Genomic DNA, 16,551 nt, shown 5'->3' with positions numbered 1-16,551 from the left:
GGGAGAGCTGAGGAGGCAGAGGGTAAGTGCAGGAAGCACTCGTGTGAGCAGATGTCCGGCTGTGTTACACAGGCAGTGGACCTGTCATGGGGCCGATGGGACACTTAAACTTACAGATTGGGTTTAGAGATGAGCGTTGTGGAAGTAGCGTGTCAAAGTTTCTGTATACATTTTGGATCCCTACAATTAGTTGCCAGCTAGTCAGCCGTCATTTGTGTCTATATTGGGCAGAGACTCCTCTTTAATGTGACTATAATGATTGTTCCATGTGGAAAGCTGGAAATCCTGAAGGAAGACTTGAAAGACAGACATTCCTCAGTTTGACAAAGGCAGTTCCTGCTTCCCAGACAGTGTAAGTACACAAGATGAACTAGAATGGTATTCAGTGGATTGCATACTTCTTCCAAGACTCAACAGTCCACTTAATGCCACTAAACTCTTTGTGAAACCACATATACATTTCTCTAGATATTTCATTCATAAACATCAGTCCCCTACCTTTTTCTTTAAAATTTTAAAATATTTAAAAAACTTTTCAAAAAGGCAACATTTTATGTAATTTTCACAAAACAAAACAGCACCTCTTGTGACTGGACAGAAGCCACATCTCTGGTGACACTTTACTGTCATTTCCTGTTTCTGCTGTGTGCAGCTCTCAGCAGCATCCCTGCATGAATTTTAAACTGAGCCTGACAGGATGGAAGTGGAGAGTGAATTCATGTTCCCAAAACACAGTGGATCTGAGTTTCTATCGGCCGGCCGTGCACATGCTAACAAAAGATAAACTCTGAAGAGAGGTGTGCATAAACTGCTAACAAAACAGGAAACACATACTCAAGTCATTGTGCCAAGATGTTGTTGTGTTGCATCGATAGCTCACATCGGATCTAGATCTCTAAATATATCAAACCATTCCAAAAAACATCTGAATTGACGGAGTATAAAGGCTTTCTGCTCTTAAATTGCAAAATGCTTTTGATTTAATTGTTCCTGTTCTTGAATGAGAAATTTCAGCTCTTGGTTTGACAACTTCTACTTATTTAGCTATCCATGCACATAGACTAATATTGACTTTGTGAGACAGAAACTTTAGTCTTTTGTCCTGCGGAGGAACTCAAGAAAATTGGGTTTGGACTTCTTTTAGCAGTTTTCCTTTCACACATGCTCAACGCAGCGGGAGATGCTTTGCACAAACACGCTCAAAACAGCAACAAATCCTCCACAGGATTCAGGCGAGGGGTGGTGCAGCAGCAGGCAAAGGCAGGAAGTAACGTATTCATTCCTCTGCAGAGATCACATGTTTTTATTTACAGCATTTCAACACAGACGTTGGCTCTTATCATCACATCTCTTGACATTTGTGTTGATGTCTTCTACGTGTGTGGCTCTGCTTTTTCATCCAGAGGATTTGTGTTTCCTATTTATTTGAACATTTTCATGTTTGCGTCTGTTGCGCGTTAGAAATGTCAACAACACGTCCACTCGCTCGCTGTGAATCCAGCTGAGGATCTCCTCCTGTGTTCTCAGATCGGCTCCTCCGGACGTCCGCAGAAACTCCGGAGGCTCTCACTCAGACATTTGCGTTCACACATATATCTCTCAGAGGATCTCTGGAGTTCAGTGCATGTCTGAAAGCAGCTTTTGAAGCTCTGTGTCTCACACTCTCTTGCCGCCCAAACAAAGCTGTATTTTTCCCACATTCCACCTCTGAGCCATAAGCTATAGTTTGCATGGCTTTAGATGCTGTAAGTGCAGACACAGCCCTCTGCACAAACACAGTGTAGCATATCTCACTTAATCATTTCACAGTTTTGTCATAGATTACATTCAATAATTTTACCGATGATGTTTGCATTTTACTGAAAATTCTGCTTATTTATGTTTTTTAACACCTGTCTAAATGAATAATTGGCATTCGTCAGTCTTGTTGTCAGTACCACAGTAAAAGCCGCTGCTCACATGATGAGTCCTGAGCTCCATCAAATCTGCTGAGACTTTTCACTTTCACTGTAAGATGAAGTCCAAACTCAGGTTGAATGAGGCGACTGGTTTGAGAAATAATTACTATGATCAGCTTTGCATGTGGATTGTCTTCATAACAGAGTTTTATTCACATGTATCACTGACGTCTGTGCAGAGGTGGACAGTGACAGATCAATGCTAACTTTTTATGAACTTGACATTCTGTCTGACTCAGATATCCAGAGGGACCAGCTGTGAGCCTGCAGCTGCTTTAACTGAACGCCTCTTTTTCACGCAATGACCAAGTGTGAGAACCCTGTGTGATTTGAAACCTGGAAGCTCCGTCACCACATGGTGTCAGCTGATGTTTACACTTCATTTAGTCAAAGATTTGACACATAATATTAAACACCATGGCTGAATTAAAGTTAATTTCCTTAAAATTATTCAATTATTACAAACTAGAATTAGAATCAGAACAGATCAAATAAAGGAAGAAAATTCACTACAAATAAAATGTCTCTTTTCTGCTGCAGTGTGAAATGAAATCTCCTCCCTTCTCTCTATAGCTACTTACCTGTGGTTGGTGTGGAAAGTGTACAACTTATACAATTTAATGCTATACAAACAGAGTAGCAGTAAATAACCACCACATGACATATAAATGTAGTTGCAATACATAACACAGACACTTGTTAGTGTCTTCCCTCTGTTATACAGTCTTTTTGAGACAGCAGCTACTTTGCTGTGGAAGCTGTGGACTGTAATAAAACACAATTGTTAAGGTCAATTAATGTAACCTCTGTTTACTACAGTGAGACAGGAGCCTAGTGTGAGGCTGTGTCTGGGTGGGATTTGGTGGGTCAGTCTGAGTCAAACGACAAAGCAACACAAATGCTGGCCAGTACACTCTGTTGTGCTTATGCACAAGTCTTAGAGTTGTAATGTGGATAAAAAGCTTGACAGAGACATGGTATCCTGTGTGCAGATTCAGACGAATCTGTTCAGACTAATGAGGCAAACTACAACCTCATCTTCATGTAAGAAGGTGTGTGTGTGTGTTTCTTATAAGTCTGTTAATAACACAAGCACAAGAGATGTGCGGGCATGTTGCAAAAAGAAGCAGCAGAACCACTGAAATGCCAGATCACAGAATCTGATGACAACTGACTGAGCTGATTCTCTGTCAAGTTTCAGGGGGTCTAAACTCCATGGCAACGGAGTGATGGTGTCAACATCTCACTTCCTCTCTACACACACATACACACACACCTTGGCTGACACCTCTCTTTCTCCAACTTTAGATGGCATTAGCAGCAGGCTCTCACACGCTGTCGCTGCTGATGTTCACACACTCTTAACATGTGGGAATTCACCTCATCAGAAACACTGCAGCATTTACAGCAGAGTCTAAAATCATCTAATGTTACATTTGGTGACAGTTTTCACCAACTGTGTCAGCTGTGTTGTTTACCTCACAGGAAAATTACTTGGTTTTTACTTTTAAAGCATTTTGATGAATAAATATAGGCCTATACAAAATGAAATTTACTGCAAAATAAAATCTGTATTGTATTCTCCTAGTGGGCGCTGTCTCAGCCACACAATACACACTTCCGCCTGCATCTGACATTAAGGTTAATGGGGTAAAAGTAGGTAACATGGAGTAAAAAGCCACAGTGGGTTTCATAAGGGATCAGCTGAGGAGCACACACAGTCAGAGAAGGAGAAGGCCTTGAAGCGTAACATATAAAAACAACATATGATAGCTCTATCACAGAGAAACTGTAATGATGTTCATTCAGCATAAACAGTCTACCGATAGAAAGAGAAATTATCTCCAGGTGATGAACTATTGGATCGAATAGGTGACAGATCCAAGGTCAAGGTCAACAAATATATAATCAGATAAGACAGTTTTTTCAAGATATCTATAGAGATATCTATAGAGAGACAATCTAAAGCTTACATTTATCAGAAAATGAGGCCAAATCAAATGATTTCATATGATAAGTGGTTTCATGAAGAAGTCATAATGAGTTTAGACAACACCTAAAGCTCATATTGATCAAAAAGCATTTCATGAACAAATGGTAGAAACCTCATCATGACGTCACTATGAATTCAGAAAATGATGTTATGCGTTGTTCAAAAATGTTTTTTCCCAGGTAAGTCTGCATCCTTAATGACTCTAAATATGACCTAAATGATGTCACTATGAAGTCAGAAAATAGCATCATATAGTGTAGGTAGGAATGCACATTAATGACAAGATCTGTGGCTGAGGGGGTAGAGCAGTTGCGAATCCCAGCCCATGCCGAAGTGTCCTTGGGCAAGATGCTGAACCCCCCCCAAAAAAATGTCCCCTAATAGATGCTAATTGTAAGTCGCTTTGGACAAAAGTGTCAGCTAAATGACATTTAATGTAATGAAGAAACACTTTAAGGATGAATTTACACAAACCAACAAAGATCCATTTGAAAGAACAACTGTCTCTGGGCAAAGGCTCCACATAACAGTGAGCAGACTAAAGTATCCATATAAAGTCAAATATTAAATCTTAAGTAAACTGAATCCCTTAACCAGCAGGCTGTGACGGAAAAGTCTGTTGAAATGGAAAAAACGGCACCAGGCAGACGGAGAAAAGTGTGGCTGGCAACAGATGTGTGTGTGTGTGCGTGTGTGTGCACATGCAGCTCATACACAGTGTGTGTGTGTATAGCGAAAATGATTGTTTACACTGTAAATCCGCAGCTATGACTCCTCAACTGGTTTTGTGGGAGTGCTACAGTTGAGACAGCAAATAAACAAAGTTAGAGTACGTGACAAAGGGAAACAAACATCTTCACTTGTCTGTGAAGCTTTCAAATGTGAGAGAACGTTACCTATAACGTGTTTGGCACGCTTCATCCTAAGACCTCTTTGGCTTGAACACACACACAGGCGTCATTGTAAATCCCTCCAGGAAAAGCAGTAATCCAGTTAAATGAAAGTAATCTCATGGTGTACGAATCCAGCCAGGGCAACGCAGTACTTCTTCATCCTCATCAACACTCTCCTCATCAAGTCAGGAGGTTTCTGAAGCTTTGGGTTCGTTGTTGTCTGGTTTTTCTCTCTATCTTTACTTGCATTTCACACACAAGAGGACTCAAACAGCTGAAGCAGAGCCCCACTCTGTGTGTGTTATAGTTGTTACATGGATCTGTGGTCAGTTTTTCCAGCTCCAGCTGCAGTGAAACAGTCCAGAAAACAGCCTATGAGGAAGGGCAGGGTGTGCATGCATGTGAAGAAAGAGACGGAGGGGAGGGAGGGAGAGAGAGAGAGAACTACAGAGCCGGGCTGTGTGTGTGTGTGTGTGTGTGTGTGTGTGTGTGTGTGTGTGTGTGTGTGTGTGTGTGTGTGTGTGTGTGTGTCATAGTGTCTGTTATGTCTATGTGTTGTATTGTTTTTACGAGGTCCTTGTTGAACTGCCAAATGTGAACAGTCTGCAGAAGTAACTTTATAGACCAGATGATGAACTGAAGAGCATCAACCCTATGGTTCCCTGAAGAGCAACTTAAAGCTACAATACTTTCTGTTCATTAATACATTTAAGAACAATACATTTTAAGGAGTTTTTGTACTTACTTTATCCTTAATGGCACAAGCAATTTTCAAACCTAAAGAAATTTGTCACTTTAATCAAGGTAATCATCCATTTCAATCTGTCACCAGTCAAAGGTGTCATATCCCTTCAGTGAATATTGTATAGCTGTTTTCAGACATGAACTCCGCAGAATGTCCACACAATTGGGTCCGGACTTTCTCCGGACCTTGCCTTTCACACGTGAACAACTGTTCTCCGCTCAGACGCGTTCACAACGACGCACACATCCCTGGAGCGTTCAGGGGAGGGGTGGTGTAGCAGGCAGAGGCAGGAAGTAATGTATCAATTCCGCGGTGATCACGTGTTTTTGTTTACATCACATCAACACCGGCGTCAGGCCCTTATTACCCAAAACTCTCTTGACATCGTCTTCTATGTCTTCTATGTGTATGGCTCCGTTTTGTCATCCTGAGATATTTTAAGAGAAGTATTTCCTTTTTTGCATCTGGTGGTTGTTGGAAACGTCAGTAACACCCCCTCTTGCTCCAGGTGAATCCTCAGAGGATCCCATGCTGTGTTCTCATTCGGACATTCTCCAGAGTTTTTACTAGGGGGCTGGCCAGAGAAACTTTCACAGTAGATGTCTAAGAGCAGCTTGTGTCTGCCAGAAACATAAATAAACGACATTTTATCCTGTTTTGAGTGATGTTTCTATCTTTTATCTTTTTAGAACTTGGTGGTTTTAAACTTCATATTTTAACCGGATGAATGATTTTAGTTGTCAAACATCTGGATCTTAAGTTATAAGGGAGACACGCTGAGCAAACAATTGCAGCTTACAGCCTCCCAGAGACATTCTGAGTCCACAGAGAAACACGGATTTTCAACAGGAAACTTTATTCTGCATTTTCCTGACAAATAATCAGAATCAAACCCTTCTGCATTTTCATCTGTTTTAAAGTCCACGTTCTTTTCCATCATAGCAGATTACAGTGAAACCTTCCTACCTTCGCTCAACCACAGGCCTACAGACTATATCCCCCTACATATCAGGAAGAGACAAACCAATCAGCTACCACTGTTTCTCTACATTGACAACAGTCTCATGGACGTGGATCACTAGCTCTGCCTTGGAAACGAAGAAATGCATCAACATATTGTAAAACCCAAACACACAATTCAGAACCAAACTGCTTGTTTACAAGTCAGGTGTTCAGAGACATGAACCACCTACACAAGACTAGGCACAAGATTCATGATATCACACATGTACAGCTTCTGTGAACTCCTCTGAACTCCTGATCCGAAAAAGTGAACATCACAATAACACCAGAGATAATAATACAAAAAATGATTTTGTTTTTTGTATTGTGTAGAGTTTGTCTGTATTTATGCATTCTTATTTTTTATGTATGAGCAAACACACACATACAAACAGACAAACAGACAAACACACACACACACACACACACACACACACACACACACACACACAGACCTGCTGAGCACAAACACAAACATGGAAACACGTGCACTTTACATACTGACACACAGACAACCACACACATTGTTTTCAGTACAATGGCTATCCAGTCATCACATGTGTTTGAGAGCTACTTCCCACAAGGGCATAAACACGACTGTACTTTCACACAACATCACTGTGTACTGTATTGTATGTGTGTTCATTCCTCAGCCCAGCACAAACGTTTTCAAAATCAACAACTTTGAGCAAAGGAAGTGAAAAAAGAGAATGCGTGGTCAAATAATAACATCACATTTTGTGTCTATAAATTCCTTTAATTCAACTCCAGGAAACTCTGGGGATAACAGATTAGCTTTTAAAAATCTGTTCACACTGGATTACTATATGCTCACTGAATACATTTTCGTTTTCCAATCAAGGCACAGTGCCTTGTAGGAAGGGGAGCAGAGTGGATGGCTGGTGTAACTTGCAAATTGTTAATGTTAATGGGAAAGCTGGTGGTTTGGATTAAAAGATGTGAAAGTCAACATTCACTTTATTCATATTAAACCAAAACCACTTTTAATTCCCCTGACGTGTTTTTAGTTGTCAGGAGAAGATACACAAGAATATACACTTAGGGGCCTAAGACCCAGTTCATCGACTTTCTTTCCAATATCTTGCACGTGATTTCACACAAAAGCACCATTCCACTTCAGTCCAACTGCATGCTGATATGAAACTGAGAAATAACAAATCCACAAAATTGAAAAAAAAGGTATTGTGAGGCTGGGGTCTTAAAACAGCCTATATAGCATGTCTATTGGAAAAACATATTTGCACATCTAATACAATAAATCATCATCATTGACAATGCATTAAAAAAATTAAAATGTAGTTGCAATAAATTACAAAGCACAAACTAGTAGACAGCATTTAGAGAGTATTTCTCTGCAGTTCATAATAACGATAAACTGTGTAAGGACTGGTGCATTAGACGAGGAATCATAGGCTTTTGTTGATTGTGTGTCCACACTGTTGTGACGACACAGGCAATAGAGTTATTTTAATTGGTTGTTTGTGTAGGGTAGATGTTAAACTGTTTATTCAAATTACATAAAACTAGTCTTGTGCACTGTTGACACAACATAATGGGTAAAGTATAGCATAAGGTGCCAATAGCAGCAATTGAGTACAATAATTTAGAACGCCATATTACTGCTTGGCTGAAACATCTTATGGTGCTGTAAATATGTCATCTACTGTCTCTTGTCTTGTCTTTTGCACGAAAACATACCTAAGTCTGTTTGTTTATAAGCTAAATTACAAATACACTCACTGCATGTACATATTGGCTCAGTCACACTGAAAAAAAATGATGTAGCTGTATCATATGCAAGAGGTGCAGCAGCCTCACAACAATTCCTCATCGAATGTTACCACTTCACATCAATGCTTTTATTGATTATTGATTGCCTTTAAAAAAAATGGGGGGCATTCTGAAGGAAATCAGATGTCCTCAGACTATATGTGGCTAAACGTTGGCTCTTCAAACTTAACACCAGCAGCTGTGAGGCCGTCCTCCAACCAACGTTGTTCCTTCACCTCATAGTGAGCACTGTGAGAATGATGACAAACCTCCACTAACCCTAAAAGTTATCCCTTCAACACAAATCACTGTCTTAGTCCCCTTTGTGTCTCACCTAAAATGTCATGATAGTGTTGTCACATCATGAAACAGATTGATTTTATCTAACAGTGGTCAGAGTTTCGGAGTCACAGAATGAGTACAAACTGGAAGTGGTATATATTACCAAGATGTGCGTATAAATACATCCAAGATATACACTGTGATCATGTTGTAAACTGCTGAATTAGGATACTCCTATTCATGCACTGGTTGCTGCTATGCACTATACTGATATGTTACACGTAATGGAATAATGAGGAGATATGTTTGCTCTCTCAGCAGATCAATAGCATGGTACATGTGGACTCTATCAGCAGGATCGACAGCAGCAGAATTGAAAATATATATTTCAGTTTTTAGAGAAGTCTATCACCAGTTCAGTCCTTCAAGAGACAGTAAAAATTGCCTTTAAAATAGGTACATGACAAATAAAAGAGTGGAAAGACAAAGGTGTAGCCATATACCTCAGTGTAAGGTGGCCCCCACATCCACATGTACTATCTCAGTATGACTTCAATACGCAGGGCATAAAAACTTGCACTGTAACACAGCCCCTATTCACAAACCAGGCCACTCCACACTGAACCATCGGCATACACACTCCCCCCCCCCCATGTGCTGCTATTGCCCTGGCAACTGACCCAAACAACCACCATGTGATAATGCTGCCTCAGCGAAATGCCGTGTTTCCAAATCACTAGCATTAAAAGCTGCATACACCAGCAGTGTCTGGTCCAAGACTTTGCCCTCCTGAAAACTGAACACTCCACTGCCGTGTTCACTTTGCCCATACATCCTGTGTCTTACATAAGAAATCTCTTAATTACCCACACATATGGACCCTCCAGCAATTAGGCTTGGTAAAGCAAATGAGACTCTCTACTTTCTTTGACTTTTTTAGCAACAATGTTTACATTTTTTATATGTGTAATTATGTGTTCTTCAGTTTAAAGAAAAATGGCCTAGTGAGAGTTTGAATAAGACAAAACAGAGACCAATCAAAACTGAGTTCGGCACCAAAGATGATGTGAAAGTCCAGGAGGATATTTCCAGGAGGAAAATGTCTCTGTGCTGCTGAGGAGTTGCAGCTTGATAGTTGTGTTGCTGAAAAACATATGGTTTGTCAGTTATGTGATTGGATTGATTAAATTGAAGAGGAAATGCGTTGCTGCTGTATTGTGATCTCAGAAAGGGGTTATTCAGTAGCATTAAAAGTGATTTATGTTGGAACATACTGAAATGTTGAAAAGGCTCTGTGACAGAGGCACCTTTGTAATGTCTCAGCATCTGGACAAAGACATACTGTGTTGTACAGCATCCATACTGTGCTCTACATTTTGGTATGTATGTAATGTTCTTGTAATGCGAAACATATTATAAATGTCAAATAGTTGAAGTAAGTAATCATCAAATGATTCTATTATTTAATTGTACGCCATCCAATGCCTCTGTCTGTGACCTGAGATGTTCACAGTTCACAGCAGCAATGAGAAGTTCACTTCTCAAACCCAATCTGAAATCCATGAATAGAAAGAGAAGTCACAGAGGTCAAGAGACGCTGCACAGTGGACAGCACAGCAGGCCACTTAGGTCCATTGTATGGGAGAGGCACAGACAGATGATGTGCTTCAGCAGAGGAGACAGAGCCTGGCACACATAACTGGTGCTCTTCATTCCTGGAATGCAGGAAAGGCTATAAATAGATATCAGTGTGTCATCATCTTAATTATCATGTCTTCATTAGTAAAAGTCAATGAGATCTACAAAAACAACTCTCAGGTGAACGTCTCCTGGCCAGAAAGGTATAAACCTCGATTTGACTGTAAGAGACCTGGAAGCTGAGCCAGGAGGGGTGGTGTTACTTTGATACCATGAGGGCCACACATGGGTTCACACATGCACTCTATGTAGGATTAGGGCATAATATTTAATAAGGATGACTGTAAGTGTGAGAATTAGAAAGGCCTCTTGTCATTCTTCAGCTAACCTACAGTTTCTTGTTAGAGTGGACATGTGACCAGTGCACCCTGAGCCAGCAGGACCTGGACACCTCATGACCTGCAGGCAGGGAGGCCAGGAGCTCAGACTGTACCACAGCAGGTGCAATACATGTATTAGAGAAATACAACTCAAGTTTTCTCAATCATTCAGTTTGAGTCTTCATTGTATAATACAATGAAATTGTTCAGACCAGGTTGTGATAGGATGACAGCAGATACAGTACCTGTCCCCATGTTGACATTCGTTCCCATCAGTACTCGTTACTCATACTTGTTATAACTAGTATAGTATATATATTTTGTCATGATGACACACACACACACACACACACACACACACAAACACACACACACACACACTGCTTACTGCTTTATTCCTATAAGAGGACAACAGGACAAAATGATGATTGTAGACTTCACTTTATCAGTTTACTTATCCTGTTCTTTATCAGTCACATAGACTTTTTCTAATGACACTAAAACACACATTTGTGTAATCAACTACAGGTCCTCACAATGATATTCACAATGATGTATTCCTAGGTCTGAAATTGCATTTATCTGAATATTATAAATGAGGCTTTGTTGTGTGAACTGAGATAATCTGTTGACCAGTAAGAGCTGTTTCTGCTGACTGACTCTCACATGTTCATAGCTCTTACCCCCACAAGGAAGGCAACGGAGCAGAAAATGCTCGGCCTACTTTACATAAAAACTCTAAACCTCTGTGAGATTCAGATCATGACTCACTATAGAGCCATCTCTCTCTCTCTCTCTCTCTGGTTGTTCTAAGCAAGATTGCAAAAAAAAACTGCCTTCCACATAACTTGGTGGAAGGAGGCAGTATTGGTCAGAGAAGAATCCATTCAATTTTGGTCAGGGGCTGGATACAAGGAATTTCAATTTCTTGTGACATGAGGGCATTTTTCACCATTTTCTCCACACCAGTATGTGCACACTGTAGGTGTGAACGCAAATGTCTGAGTGAGAGGCTTCAGTTTTCTGCGGAGTTTCTCTTGCCAGCCTCCTTGTAAAAGTCTGCAGTAGGTTTGAAAAGAAAACAAATATCTCAGCATGAGAAAGCACAAGACACTGACGAAGATGTCAGGAGAGCTTTTGGTGATAAGGGCCGACACCGATGTGCTGTAAACTAAAACATGTGATCTCCACAGCATAATTAAGACATTACATCCTCCCTTCTACAAAAAGATAACAAACATCTCATGATGAAAAGACAGAGCCATACATATTGAGGATGCAGACAATCACAATCAAAAAGAGTTTTTGTTGACAAGGGCTGACCCCGGTATCATCTCATGTGATCTCCGCAGCGGTAATAATACGTTACTTCCTGCCTCAGCCTGCTGAACACTCCGGAGATTTCTTTGTTGTGAACACGTCTGAGCAGAGAATCTTCTGTTGCGTTGTTGATGTGTGAAAGACAAACTCTGCATAAAGTCCAGAACCAATTCTGCAGACATCTTCCAGACTTCATAACTGAAAAGTGTGGAATTTTGGCCTTGGCAGATATAATATATATAATATATAATATATATATTGGCTGATATATTGCTATTGGAAAAGTTAGTCCCCAATATCAGTATCAGCATCAGCCCCAAAGATCTATGTTTGTCTTGCCCTAATGATTTCAATAAGAAAGTGCATCAACAGAAACTATATGTTCCCCACACACACACACACACACACACACACACACACACACACACACACACACACACACACACACACACACACACACACACACACACACACACACACACACACACACACACACACACACACACACACACACACACACACACACACACACACACACACACACACACACACACACACACACACACACACACTGTACAGAGCTTATGTTATTTTTGGGTTAGCGTTCCTCAAGGTCCTGGTGAAGGGGGGTTTCCTATTGGTTCTCAGGAAGAAGGCGTCAGCGCAAGAAGACAATCAGAGGATGTCTAATGACAGGGTCTGCTGATAACAGGTCTCACACACACATACACACATTCACACAATCACACACTATTCCAATGAATATCATTATCACCTCATGAAATATATATTATATATAATATAGACAGATGGATGTCATTATCCCTCAGTGATGTAAGACCGTGTTTACTCAAGTGTGTGTCTTCTTTTTTGTTGTCGTCACCATACTTCTAAGCATGTAAAAGCTTGATCCAGGAGGTTTTTCCCATTAGTCAACAGACACGTTGAGTGATGACAACACAAACACCTAAAACATGACATTTTCAGCAAATGCAACTCAGACACAAGATAAGACAGCATTTGCTGGGGGCTATTTTTAGGATGAATCTATATTTGGTGCTATGGTAGGTATTTCCAGCAGCAAGACAGACAGTGTCCTATACAAGATAAATTCAAAATTATATACATGTGTGTGTTCATGGTGATGAAGGAGCATGATGTGTTTTTAATATTTGTACAACAATGTAGCCCTTTGATATATTCGCTCAACATACACGGACAAGGCACAGACAGTGATAGGGCTTTAATCCAATTGTCAAATGTATTCAAATAACCAATTCCCTGAGGGAATCCCCACCCTACCCCCCTCTACCCCCCCAGCTCCTACCAGCTGCTCTGGAGTGTTGGTGTCCCAGTCCGTTTAAGTAAAGAACAGATTGCCTGCTGCTCCTCCTAATACCCTCTTTTGTCTGTCCTAAAACAGTGTGGAACTGTGTCAGGCATCAAGAGTTTACAAGAGCAAATTTTAGATCTTGAATGAAATGGCTCGACGCTAATGCTCTTTTGTTTTGCTGCAATACAGACCGCGATTAACAACTATTCATGATCCTTAAGGTATTTGACATGTGAACGCTGAAGCTTATTGTCAACTAAAAGTAAACACAAAATACTTCAAATACATCCTAATGGATGCTGTAAGGATGATTTCCTGTTTTTAATCATGATATGGTGCATTTCTGTTGTAAAGATGTGGTGAGGTGCTTTCCACTCATTGGGGTTCAATTTCAGCAAAACTTGGAGTGAACTTAAACTAAGCTAATGAAGTTTAACAAAACTAACAAAAACACTGTAGAACACATATAAACAGTGGTTCATAGTGAAGGTATGGTTAGATTTGGAACAAAAAAATGATGAAATAACAGTTTTTTTTGGTTGTTTATACACAAATAATATAATGCTGAGCAGGTAGTTCCTTTAAAGTTCATCTGTGTATTGTCCTGATGTGTAACAGTAGTGTACAGAAGTAAAAAAAATGAGCAACAGTATTCACATTCCTTTTCAGGGGATAATGATACATTATTTAGGTGGGTGCACTTCCAGACACACGAAAGGATCACAACACACTTACTACTAGTTGTACAATGTGGAGTATGTGGCTTAGAGAGGCCTTGTGCTATTAACTTCAACACAAAACAAAACTGGTGCCCCATAGGCCTTGAATACTCAGACAGTATTGTTCGTGGTGAACCTGGTGAATTTGTCCATTAATGAAGTAAGTCTGCACAACCTGTTATACTTTACATCTGAGAGGTTACTGAGTTGCTCGGTGAGTTTAATAACACTGCTGAGGCAGAATAACAAAAGCAAACAAGCTCCGGACCAAAACAGGCTGGGGTCAGACACCCAGGGAGCCCGGACAGCTCCACTGCCTGAGCCGGAGGGTGCACAGCCCGGACAGCTCCACTGCCTGAGCCGGAGGGTGCACAGCCCGGCCACAGCTCCACCAAGCCCGGGGCAGACACCCAGGGAGCAATGCACAGCTCCACTGCCCAAGCCTGAGCGCACAGAGTCAGTACACAGTGTGCAATGACACTGTTTGTGTGTGTGTGTGTGTGTGTGTGTGTGTGTGTGTGTGTGTGTGTGTGTGTGTGTGTGTGTGTGTGTGTGTGTGTGTGTGTGTGTGTGTGTGTGTGTGTGTGTGTGTGTGTGTGTGTCAACTGCTTATAAACATAATTTTGGCTCGGGACAAACATGATCACTATGAGCGGTTTCTCCTGTATGGAGGCGGCACAAAATCCGACAGAGGCAGGTGCCTCACAATTCTCTATGCAGGAAAATCCCTGTTACAGAGTCTGTTTGGTTTATTCGCTTTTCTTCTTTTTAATACTAACCTCTACTTTCAATTAATTATCAAGCAGTGAAGTTAAATATCCATTACAGTCACCTGGATGGAAGACTATCCATCAAAACTATGAAGAAATGGCCACTTCAACAAAATGCCTGTGTTTATAATCATCAGGTCAAAGTTTGAAATCACCGGACCAACGCTCCGGTTTATGAAAAAACTACATTCCCATCAGCCTCAGATGCACTTTGTGTTTAGTGCTTGTTAACGAAAGCGAACATATAAACACACTTAACTAATATGGTAAACATTCTTCACATTAAACCTGCAAAACATCAGCTTGTTAGCATTACCATTGTGAGCATGGTAGCATGCCGACATTAGCATCAGTATCACAGAGCTGCGCTAGCAAGTTGTAGTCTCACTGTAACATGGCTGACACCAAGTTCCTTCAAGTCCAAGTTAACTCTCACTTTGTGACTCACAGCTTAATGGAGTTAACAGCGCAGCACAGAGACAATAGACAGAAGCTTGGAGAGCCACTGTTGATGAGCTAAAGATTAGTGCTAACTCGGCTGCTACTGTTTCAGTAGTCAGCCGTTAACCAACAAATTGAACTGAAATATTATCAAACCTCAATATGGCTTCATGTATAAAACATTTGACTACTGTTTTGTTGTTACTATTGCTGACTAAAGAGAGAAGTCAACATGTACACTGCTTCTCAAGCACAGTGTGACAACTAATACATTCATCAAATCTTATCATTATTTTCAACCATAAATCTTTGCACCATGTAAGGTCAATGCCTCTTCAGACACGGGGCCCAACTACAAGAAAGGCCCCTGTAAAAGACATAATTATGGCGACACTGTTCAAGGACATTTGTGATGCTCCTGCAAAGCTAGACCTTAAACTAAAGGCTAACTAGAACTAAACTAAAAACTAGACTCTGGTGACTAAAAACAATACACAAATAGCCATGAGGCAGGAACAGACAGACGTACTTTGTAGTATAGCTGACTCTGTCTCCTTACACACTCCCAGGAAGTGATAGTAAGACTCCATCTCTTCCAGAGAGATCCGCATGGTGGAATAGGCTCGGCCGTATTTACCACAGTGTGGACACCTAGACGGGAGGGTCTGGTATCGCAGCCTGTCTACAGCATCCATCTCCAGTCATACATCCACCACTCAGTGTGCATGTTCCTCTCTACTGCATCTATCCATGAAGCCCGGCCACCAACTCTGCAGCAGAGACAATATTCCCTGGATGCTTCTGCTGTCACTTACACACGCTTACACAGACACACACACAAGCACAGTTTCTTTGCCCTCAAGCAATCCCACTGCAGCTCTTCTTGCATGTGTGTCCGATAGAGCCTCCAAGGTGCCTCTCAGCTGCTTCTCTCTGTCTGTGTGTCATAATCTCTGCATTAGGAAGTAAAGCCTATTACAGAACATTTGCATGCGCCTGTACCTGTGTGTGTGTGTGTGTGTGTGTGTGTGTGTGTGTGTGTGTGTGTTTGTGCGCATGTCTATCTATAGTTATGAGGGCCAAAGTTGACATTTTTACATTGTGAGGACATTTTGACATTGAGAGGACATTTTGACATTGTGAGGACATTCTGGCTGGTCCTCACTAATTGGCTGTTTGAGGGTTAAGACGTGGTTTTAGGGATAGTGTTAGAATGAGGTTAGGGTTAGGCATTTAGTTGTGATGGTTCAGGTTAGGGCAAGGGGCTAGGGAATGCATTATGTCAA

The 16,551-nt window shown here is 41.0% G+C and overlaps 1 protein-coding gene across 7 annotated transcripts in view; it reads right to left on the bottom strand.

The window, feature by feature from the left end:
- mcf2l2 (MCF.2 cell line derived transforming sequence-like 2) overlaps positions 1–16,551 on the bottom strand; it is a 132,937-nt gene that overhangs the window by 102,596 nt on the left and 13,790 nt on the right. The window contains exon 1 of one of the 7 annotated variants that reach the window (XM_034583875.1): positions 4,848–5,213. The exons of the other annotated variants lie outside the window; for them this stretch is intronic. Coding sequence (XP_034439766.1) covers positions 4,848–4,872 — 25 coding nt within the window. The 5' untranslated portion in view covers positions 4,873–5,213. Of the gene's footprint in view, positions 1–4,847; positions 5,214–16,551 lie in introns of those variants that run through there. 7 annotated transcript variants of the gene reach the window in all.

Source organism: Hippoglossus hippoglossus, chromosome 4 (genome assembly GCF_009819705.1).
Source record: "Hippoglossus hippoglossus isolate fHipHip1 chromosome 4, fHipHip1.pri, whole genome shotgun sequence".
NCBI lineage: Eukaryota > Metazoa > Chordata > Actinopteri > Pleuronectiformes > Pleuronectidae > Hippoglossus > Hippoglossus hippoglossus.
Note: the sequence above shows the minus strand (reverse complement) of the source record. Positions and strands in the feature narration are given on the sequence as shown.